Source organism: Coffea arabica, chromosome 3e (assembly GCF_036785885.1).
Source record: "Coffea arabica cultivar ET-39 chromosome 3e, Coffea Arabica ET-39 HiFi, whole genome shotgun sequence".
In the NCBI taxonomy this organism is placed as follows: Eukaryota; Viridiplantae; Streptophyta; class Magnoliopsida; order Gentianales; family Rubiaceae; genus Coffea; species Coffea arabica.
Genome location: NC_092315.1, coordinates 15,066,653 through 15,077,589, shown reverse-complemented (window position 1 = coordinate 15,077,589; position 10,937 = coordinate 15,066,653). Strand labels below are relative to the sequence as shown.

At 34.2% G+C, this 10,937-nt stretch overlaps 1 protein-coding gene across 1 annotated transcript; it reads left to right on the top strand.

The window, feature by feature from the left end:
• The first annotated feature begins 3,097 nt into the window (after positions 1-3,097).
• Positions 3,098-5,678, top strand: LOC140004605 (norfluorocurarine oxidase-like). The gene is made up of 2 exons (XM_072044701.1): positions 3,098-4,214; positions 4,874-5,678. Exons 1-2 carry the CDS (start codon positions 3,279-3,281, stop codon positions 5,483-5,485), a joined length of 1,548 nt encoding a protein of 515 aa, XP_071900802.1. The 5' UTR covers positions 3,098-3,278; the 3' UTR covers positions 5,486-5,678.
• The last annotated feature ends 5,259 nt before the right edge of the window (positions 5,679-10,937 follow it).

The window sequence follows — 10,937 nt, the reverse complement described above, 5'->3', positions numbered from 1 at the left end:
GAATCCTTGATTAAGGCCAAATATGAAAAATTAGTTTTGAGTTCAAATCTCTTCCTTCCTTCCTGCTTCTCAAGTTTCACCCTTTTTCTACTGATTTTTTTTTTTTTTAAAAAGCAACTTGAGTTTAAACATTTGATAATGATGAATTTAGTACTTCGCATAGATTTAGACCCCATTTGGGGTTGCGATACTTTTGGTTATAAAAAAGCATTTTTATGTAATAAAAGTACTATTAAGGCATTTGTAAACATTATCCCATAAATTAGGAGTAGGGCTTTTGGTGCTAAAAGCATAGGAAAATATCAAAATTTGGTGCTTTTAGAGTAGTTTTTGTGATTTGAAAAATAAAATATTAAATTTAATTATTTTATCTTATATTATGAACTAAATAAAGATATAAATACATTTAAAATTTTTAAATTACACATTATTTAATACAATAAGTACTTATTGAACTATATTTCAAACAATATATTTAAAAGCGTTTAAAAAATCTAAGGGGAAAAATCTAACAAAATCTACAAAAATAATTACAAAGAACATTTGATCATTAATCAACTAAGGGAAAAAATCTACAAAAAAAAAAGGAAATATACTAAAGGAAGTAGAAGACAATAACAAAAAAAATTCTTACTAAATGGATTTATATGGATCAAGTGAATAATTCATGCAAACCCATCAATTCAATTGGGTTGAAATCGTTATCGATCTAAAGTCATTACCCTTCATACAAATCCATTTAAACTTGCTTTGTATGGACTCCATTTTGCCACCTCTATTATGCAGGATGAGTTGGAAGTCATGACCCGCAATTGTGATGTAGAAAATGCAGAATGACTTTTTAAGTATTCACTTAAGTACTGCAATGACCCCTAAATTGTGCAATGACCCTAAATGACCGACTGTTTTGACATTTTGACTAGGAACTCATGAAATGGATTTCAATGTGTGCATAAGAAATGTATAGATATGTGTTAGCTTCAAAATGGCTCAAGAATCACTTCAATCCAATATTTGTAACTCAACATATAGGCGAAATAACATAAGGTGTCAAAACTATCAAATTCCCTTTCCTTTGTACTTAATTGCATTTCAAATCTTTTGATCAGTTTGCTCTTCATATTCTCTTTAAATTATTTCAAATCATCAACAATCATTCAATCATCTTCTTACTTCACTTCATTTGATGATTAAGTCATTGAAACCTACAGGAACATAAAGTTTTCACCACTTTAATCCATAGAAATGCAATTTTCTTATGCGAGGTGCTTCAATTGTTGCAAATCTGTACTCTATATAAAAGTGCTTTGAATGATTTATGGATGGATATTTTTTTCTTTTTTAATTTATCTAATATGCCTTTAAGACAATTTGCCTACATACACCCTTAATTTCCTGTTAAAATACTAATACCATCCACTTGGGAGCAGGATGCTATGTTTCTAACTATGTTAGACTCTGAGGCTAGTAGTAGTCATTTTGTAAATAGATGTGACTCAATTGTTGCAAATAATAACAAATCAGCCTTCGAAGAAGAAAATAAGATATTTTGTAATAGAAATGACTCATGTTACTTTGGTCTATATGCGTACGAAAAGCATGCCACATGAAGAACAAAAGATACAAAAGAAAACTCTAATAAAAATGAGCAGAAAAGTCAAGGAAAATATTTTGTGATTAACTTTGTGTACATGCCGTAGTTCTTTTGAATTTTCTTTTCCATTCTAGTCAAAGAAAAATAATAAAAAAAAGTTTTGCATAGCAAATGAGTTGACTCTATATGATAATATATGATATCTCACCCTTACTTTGATTAGAAGCAAAGGCTGCTTTAATTTTTTCACAAGAACTTTCAAAATGTTTGAAGTACCTAAGTAATAAATCAAAGCCCCAGTCCGATGTGACAGAACCTTACAAGTCAAAGAAATAAATCAAACGAAAGGGGAAAAATATTAATAAATATTAATAAGACGCCCACAAATCAAACGAACCTGATATAATAAAGATAAGAGTAAAATAAAGGAAACAATTTGCCCACAAACCTCAATTGAAGAAAAATCTTTCCTCTTCATTTTTTGTTCTAAGTACATAACAATCATCCCAGAAGGTTATCAATTATGCCAAATTTATACTCATTAACAAGAAAAATAGGATTTTTTCAGTTACCAAGAGATTATTCCTTTTTTAGAAAACATTTTTAATCTTAAACTCACTTTCAATCTGTTTTGTAAAACCTGACTTCGTAACGAGAAGATTCTGACAGCCTCCAGTCCATAGACGGTGCACCCTAATTATAACAAAAAAAATTCTGATAGCCTGACCATCTAGATGAATTGGACTTGGAATTTTCTATTCAATGTTCAACTGTCTGGAGTTGCTTACTTTTCTTCTTTCTTTCTGGTGATCCATGTTTCTCTGCGGAACACCCAAAAAAAGCAAAATAAAAATAAAAATAAACGTTGTAATAAGTTTCAATTGGATTCCCAGATTGTGATTTCACCCATAACTCAAATAATAATAGCCAAAAAGTTATGCAGCAATTTAAGCCAAATCAATTAGAGCAAATGAGAAATTTTACTCAAGAGAAGTTCATTCGCAATTGAAAAGTCAGGCACATGTAGATTGTGACATATTCAAAAGTCAAACCATGACAATGTATTGAAATTTCACGTAGATATTCAAAATCTAAGTACATAAAAAAGTCACGAGGGGCAAGATAAAATGGTATGAAAAAGACTATCAAATTCTTAAATAAACCACATGATCTACCCAACAATTTTCCTATCTACGAAACCTTTCTCACATACAAAGAATTAAGCTCCCCTCCATTAACTGAAAAGGATTTTAATGTATATACAAAAATAAAAATTAAATTGATTAAATTGATTAAATTTTACCATTAGATCAAACTTTAAAACTTTTATCGTAATTTTGACCTATTTTCTGCTATCCAAAATTTTGTTCAAATTTAATAACAAAAATGTTCATAGATAAGTTTGATTTTTAATTGCGTTGATCTACTTCTGAAAATAAAACTATTCGCATAAACATATTACTTTCTGAAAATTTATTTGTATAGATATAAATACATAGAAGATTCCAATATCACTGCTCAAAAAGTGAACGACCCTAGGACCTTCAATGGTCGTACTCATACAACGGTGCCCTAAATGATGTATTGACTCAATCATCCCCTCTGGTCCCGATTTATTGGATTTTCTATGGTAAAAGAGCTTGAAAAACCAGTATAAAAAGAGAACACCAGCACAGCCAAATGCATGCTCATATACCACATGGCTTTAATCAATCTTGATCTTTCATTTTTCTCAATTTTTTCCTTGCTCGTATTCCTTCTATCCCTTCTCAAATGGTTCTACGCTGCTTCTAAACCCCAGAAAAAGCTACCACCATCTCCACCAAAGCTCCCAATTATTGGCAATCTTCACCAGCTTGGCCAGTTTCCACATCGCTCCCTTCAATCACTGTCAAGAAAATATGGTCCACTCATGCTGCTTGAACTGGGAAGCAAGCCAATGCTGGTTGTCTCTTCCTCTAATGCAGCTTGCCAGATCTTGAAAACCCATGATTTATCCTTTGCAAGCAGGCCTAAATCGGGCATCCCAGATAAACTCTTTTACGGAAGCAAGGACATAGCTTTTGCGCCATATGGTGAGTATTGGAGACAACTAAAAAGCATTTCTATGCTTCATCTTTTGAGTAACAAAAGGATTCAGTCTTTTCAACATATCAGAGAGGAAGAGACGTCACTCATGATCGAGAAGATCAGCCGAATGTGTTCTTCCTCAGCTGTAAACTTAAGTGACATGTTTTTAATTCTCACCAATGATATAATCTGTAGGGTTGCCTTGGGGAGGAAGTATAGTGAGGAAGAAAATGGGAGGAAAAGTATGGAGAATTTGAAGGTGTTTGGTGAGTTACTGGGTATTTTTGATGTAGGAAACTATATTCCTTCGCTTGCATGGGTTAATCGCTTCAATGGTTTGGATTCTAAAGTGAAGAAAACGGTTAAACAGATTGATGGATTTCTTGAGGGTGTGATAGAAGAGCACATGAATAAGAGGAAAGGAAAGGCCGAAAGTGACTCTACTACTGAGGCAAGATGCCAAGACTTTGTAGATATCTTGATTGAGATTAATGAGGAAAAGACTATGGGCTTTGCTCTTGAGCGAGATGCTATGAAAGCTATCATCCTGGTGAATTTCTCTCTCCATCTCTTTGTATTGGTAGTAAATCTTTGGGATTGAGGCAAGTATGGTTGATTTTGGTGTGGTTGCATACGGTCGTTTTATTCTTATTTTTTAAATTTGGTATATACTTATATCACTAAATTGGCGCAAGCAAGTGATATTTATATAAGTTATATTAGTATAAATCAAATTATGTAAGAAATCAATAATTGTACAACATATAAATCACAACCGAACTTGCATTAAATTCTAAATCTTTTACCTGTCTTAACCACTCAAACTTATAAATATTTAAGTGTGTTAAGTTAAGCCTTATGAAGCCCTAGTAGTAAGACTCATAACCTTCAAGAGTTTTGAAGGTTGTGGATGGAGTAATAATTGGATTTTGTCGGTTGAGATTTGACAAACCTAAACTCAACCCATTTAAATATTCATATATACGTCAGAACTATAAAAGCTCACAAACCTTAGGCTCTTTATCGGACTATAAGCCAGGCCAAGCTAGCTTATATTTATTGATTTTTAAAATCATTTCATTGATAAAGTTTGATTCCTACATGGTTTTGAATAAAATTGGATTGGTACATAATAGAAATAAAGGCTTATTGCCATTGTATAATCGAAACATGTTCTAATGCAACACTTTCTTTGATTCCATTATTTAGGATGTCTTTGGTGCTGGATCTGATACAACACATTCAGTTATGGATTGGGGAATGTCGGAACTTCTAAAGAACCCCAAAGTCTTGCATAAATTGCAGGCTGAGGTAAGAGATGTTACTCAAGGAAAACCAGAAATAACTCGAGCTGATATGGAGAAAATGCAGTACTTAAAAGCAGTGATTAAAGAAACTATGAGACTTCATACTCCAGTTCCATTACTGGGTCCTAAAGAATCGAATCAAGACGTCAAAGTAATGGGGTATGATGTACCAAAGAGTACACAGGTACTTGTGAATGCTTGGGCAATTGCAAGAGATCCATTGTTGTGGGAGAACCCTGAGGAATTTCGACCTGAGAGGTTTTTGGGTTCGAGTGTAGATTTTCATGGTTTGAACTTTGAGTTAATTCCGTTTGGTGCCGGACGAAGAGTTTGCCCGGGTATCAACTTCGCCATGTCAGTAACTGAACTTGCATTGGCAAAACTGGTCAACAAATTTAACTTTACATCACCTGATGGAATTAATCCAAACGAGTTGGACATGACCGAATCATTTGGTATCACAGTCCACAGAAAATTTCCTCTGCATGCCATTGCCACACCATATTCTTGCTAATGTCTTTGTTTATGATGTTTCAGCTTTACTTGTTTTGTTTCATTTCTAGTGACTATAGTGATGGGTTATTGTATACTATGCCCTAAGGATACCGAATAAGGGGTGCGTTTGGCATTATCTTGTTTGCACTATGTAACTATAGTTATACACAATTCACACTGATAATGTTGGAATTTCGTTGTGGTTTAGTCCCTCTTTTTGGTGTGCTTATCTTGGGGCTTTTTTTTTTTTTTTTTTATAATGCCGGCCCAAATTTTATTAGAAACAAACCAAATACGAGGAGACATCAACCTGGCCTCATATAGTACATGATAAAATGACCAATTAAGAACATTGACAAGCAATCCTGCATCTACGAAAAGACCGAAAAACTAACTTGTCCAATCTATACTCTCCCCTCGCCATCATCAATAGGTCAGCTACTCGTTCATACAAACAAATCTCGGTTTCTAAATAGAACAACCTTCGTTCAACAACAAATCTGCCACCTTATTAGCCTTCCTATAACAATGCCGAAGTTGGAAACCACCTCTAGGCAACTCAAAAACCTGCTCCACCTCACTACACACAATTTCAACCCTAATAATGAAGCTTTAGCTTCCGCCTGTATACTAGTACCCTTACCGAAGAATGAGGAGAAGGCAAAATGTAAGCACCCCCATTGGATCCCGGAGTACCCTTCCTCCACCACACACACCTGGATTTCCTTTCGAGCATCCATCAATATTGAGTTTCAACACTCCCCCCTTCTACGGGGGTTGCCAAAAAAAATCCTGACATTAAAATCATCCAATCGTCACTCAACTAGTTCCAAAAAAGGATGCCAAGACATAATATTGTGAAATTCCCTGAACTTAATCCAATACGCAGACCTCAAATCACTAAAGATAGCTCCACACACGGAATGAAAATCCACAAAAGCTCCTTGGTAGAAAGCTATATTCCTTGCCTTCCATAAATTCCCGTAGACAAAAATAGGCAAAAGGCGAAAGATAAACTTTAATCTTTCGGGCTTGGCTGGTTTATACCACCAATTAGCCAAGACCACATGCAAATGATCTCCAGCATAACGAATTCCAGAAGGCGATCCAAAAAACTTCCACACGGCCATCGCCAGCTCCCCTTCCAAGAACAAATATTTTACCGTTTTAGCTTGAGAGTCCACACAGCAAAAACATTTGGACAGCATATGAAACTGAAACTTAGTCAGCACATCATCCAAAGGCATCCTACATCTAAACAATCGCACCATAAAAAATGAAATTTTCAATGGCACTTGCGTATGCCAACATTGTTTAGACATGAATGAAGAATCCATAGCATCCCGTCAATAACATCTTTGAAAAACAGATTTCCTTGCACCTCAGCTTTAAGAGACAGAGCTCCTGATGCTACCCAGTTGTCATACCAAAAGTTACAACTTCCACTGTGAAGTTGCTAGACTATAAATAATTCTGCAAACCCCCTAATGTCCAACTTCCTTCTCCATGTAGTCGAGCTTGTTGAAGAAATGGGGGCTTGACATGGATGAATTCCAAAACAATATTGCCCACAAGGAAGAACTACTCCTAAAATTCCACTACAACTTACAAGAGAACGCTCTATAAACCTGACAAGTAGATATTTTACGTGTTTTATTGGTTAGTTTTGGTGTGTTTTATTTAGTTTTATAGCTAATTAACTAGGAATCTGGTGAAAATATGTATTTTGTGATTTAAGTGGTGAAATTGCATTTCTATGGATTTTAATGGTGAAAACTTCATGTTTTTGTAGGTTTAATGATTCAGTCATCAAATGGTATGAATTGAGAAGATAATTGGATGATTGATGATGGTTTAAAGTGATAAAAAGAGAATATGAAGTGCAAAAGAGGAAATACAATCAAGAACAAAAGGAAGCAAGTTTCATAGCTTTGACACCTTGTGGTACTTTGACAATATCTTGAGCTACAAGCATTGGATTGAGGTGACTCTTAAATCATTTTGAAGCTAAGAGATAGATCTCCATTTGGTATGAGATATTGAAGTCCAGTTCAGTTGTTTTCCTTGTCAAAATGTCGAAATACAGAAGTTCAACTCTGTTGTCGAAAGTTGAAATAGATCTCTGACCAGTCTTTGGTATTCTGATCATATCTCGGTCCATAGAGCTCCAATTGGATGATTCTTGAGGCATTGGAAAGATACCTCAAAGGGCTACAACTTTTGTGTTTTGCACAAGAATTAGTTTGACCTTCATCATCATGAAAATAGCAGTCGAAGTGGTGCCAAATTCATAGAAGTGAATACACGACTCATGAAAACGTGGCTGAAGTCGCGTATTCTTGACTGGTTTTTGCAACTTGCTCATCAACTTACCTTACTTTCACACAACTTTCTAACTTAATTCTAGCTAGCAATTCCGGGTGTATCTGACCAAGAAAAGGGTGGAAAGTTGGAGAGACAACTCATAGGAGTTCAAGAGTAAAAAAATGGCAACTTTAACAACTCTTCTTGACCTTGAATTCCTCTATAAATAGAGGCCTTTGGAGAACATTTTCATAACTTTGGAAGGCTAGAGAAACTCACCAAAAATGTAGTCTTCACTAGAATTTCCTTAGTTCATTAGTTAGAGTAGTATAGTATAGGTAGTGTAGTTTATCCTCTTGTATTTATAGTTAGATTTGGATGAAGATTGAGGAGCAAAGATGAAGAGGTTGATCTCATGTGACAAGGGTGATATCTCTTCTGCTACTTTCTCTTTTGTATTTGCTTTCATGTATAGTTATAATACAAGTTTGGATTTGTGTGTTTATCATGTTTAGTTAAAGTTTATGTCTAGAGTTATGGATGAACTTTCTATATCTTGTTTGTGATGTTTACTTGGTTATTTGATGATATTATTTCGAGCAAGTTATTTATCACTTTTGTTTTTATAATCATGATTAACTGGCCATTAATTATGATTATCTAAATGTGTTAAGTTTGCAATGAGAATTGAAATTTAACACTAGTTCAAAGAAGTGATAAACCTAGGGAGTATACTCACGAGAGTAGAGTGCACCTATGTGACTTTAGTGACTTGTTTCATGTAATTTCATAAAAGAAATGAACTTGTAGTTAATTCATAACCACGAGAGTAGATATGATTTAGCTACAAGTATAGTTGATTTACTACGAGAGTAGGTTTCATATACATTAGAAAATTACGCTATAATTAGCCAAGATAATAGCATTCACTTAACCGATAATCTCATTTGCAAGAGTAGTAAGGAATTCCATACCTCTAGGAGCTTTCTAGTGTTATTTCCATTAGTTTTATATTTCTGGTAGTCTAGATAATAAAGGAGTTCGAAAAACCATCGGTAATTGAAAATCTTCTCTGTGAGATCGATTCTTAATATCCTATACTCGCTCATGATTCGTATACTTGCGATAAATCGCGTGTGGGGTATTTAGAAATTATAAATGTAAAACTTGATTGTGTATGAGTCAATTGTATATGTATATCCTGCGCACGTCAAGTTTTTTGCGCCGTTGCCGGGGAAGATTTGGCAATATCGGTGCTAAGAACAACTTATTAGTTTAGACATTATTACTTGTTTTTCTTGTTTTTGTTGTGTCTAGTGTATTAATTGTTATATTTAGTGTCTTGTTGAGTCTTTATTTGTATATTTTTATTTGTTTAGAGTCATCGATTCTTCTTGACTAAACTTATTTTTAAATTACTTTAAAAACATGTTTAGGGACTCAAGGAGAGTAGAAAATATGGGCGGACAATACATGGGAAATGGAAGATCGACAATCGATGGTTACTACGTGCAAAGCTCCATAAATAGAGGTGACCAAGAAATTACCAAAGGTATTTCATTTGAAGATGGTTTAAAGTGCTTATAGGCTAAATTTGATGTTATAATCTTAAAAATTCAAATGGACACCATTATGAATATGCTTGAGGAAAAGAGGAATGTTAACGCTTTTAATTCTAATCATGTGATTTGTGACTTGTGTGGAGGATTTCATGCTATTCATACATATAGAGAAGTACAAAATGTGGATTATTATGGTGAATTTGGGCATTACAATCCTTATTTAGATCAATATGGTGCTAATTGGGATAATTCTTCTACTTACGTACGGTTGGGATAGTCAATGTACTAATAGTGATTCTTCATGTTTTTATGATTATCCACCCGAATATGCCCAATATGAATCAAAACCATCTCGAAAATTGGCAATAGAAAGGTTAGTTGATGCACCTTCACTGTCGAAATTAGAAAGTGAACCATTAGCTAACGATTCTAAGCCATCTTGGGAGTTAGTTTTAGAAAAGCTAGCAAATGCAACCTTCGACCGTTTTGATAGAGTTGAGGAAAGGTTAAATGAATTAACTTCTCACTTTGGTAGAATACAAGAACAATTACATGTTTTGTGTGAAGTTATTTCCTCTCATGATATGCAAATTGACCCTAGCATGAATGGTGAGCATGTTGCATGTGAAAGTGGATTGCATTTTGATGAAAATGATAAATCTTAATTGTGTTTCAATAAGAAAATGTCCATTTCACATGATAGTACCTTTGAAACTAATATTGAACCTCAAGAGATGAGCCTTAGCGACTCATTTTTCACCCCTCTTGAGGAATGTATTGATAGTATAGGTTTTAAAGGTATTATTGCCCAAGAAAGTCAAGCAGACGTTCCTTTGGTGAGTTCTTGAGTGATACACATTTAAGGTAATATCTATGAATCACTTGAGATAGGTAAGCCACTTCCATCTCTCTTATCATTAGAACATGTGGTTTTGGCTATTAAGCCACCTTTTAATGATCCACCACGACCAAAATTGATGAATTATTCATTAACCAAGCCTCCTTGAGAAATGAGGCAAAATAGTTGAGCCAATGATTATAAACAAAAGCGTTTGTTGGAAGGCAACCCAATGGTTTTGTTACTTATGTTTATTTTGTGTGATTTTATGTTTAAATTATGTGTTTTTGCGTTATTTTGTTGTTTTTCTTTTGTAGGTTTGGAAAATAGAGGCAAAAGTGACCAAATGAGGTGAAAAAGATACAGTTTGATCAAGGAACTCAACCCTTCTATTTGAGTAAATGTTGTTTTTGATTCATTAGAAAGGGGTCAAATGCATGTTTTGATCATTTTACATGTGCATGCAATGATAATTTTGACAAAAGAATGATCTAAGATGCATTTTAAATTTTTGGGGTAAAGTGTATAAATTTTGAGAAATAGAAGTTTCTGCAAAAATTGCAGATGAAAACGTGACTGCAGGCAAAACGCAACTTCAATCGCGTTTTGCCTGCAGTCACGTTTTCAATTCCGCATTGTTATAGAAGAAAATGCGACTTTGAATACGCAACTAAAGTTGCGTATTGCATGAGGCCACTTATTCAATTCCGCACCAAATCAATAGAAAACACGACTTTGAATGCGCGACTGAAGGCGCGTATTCCAAG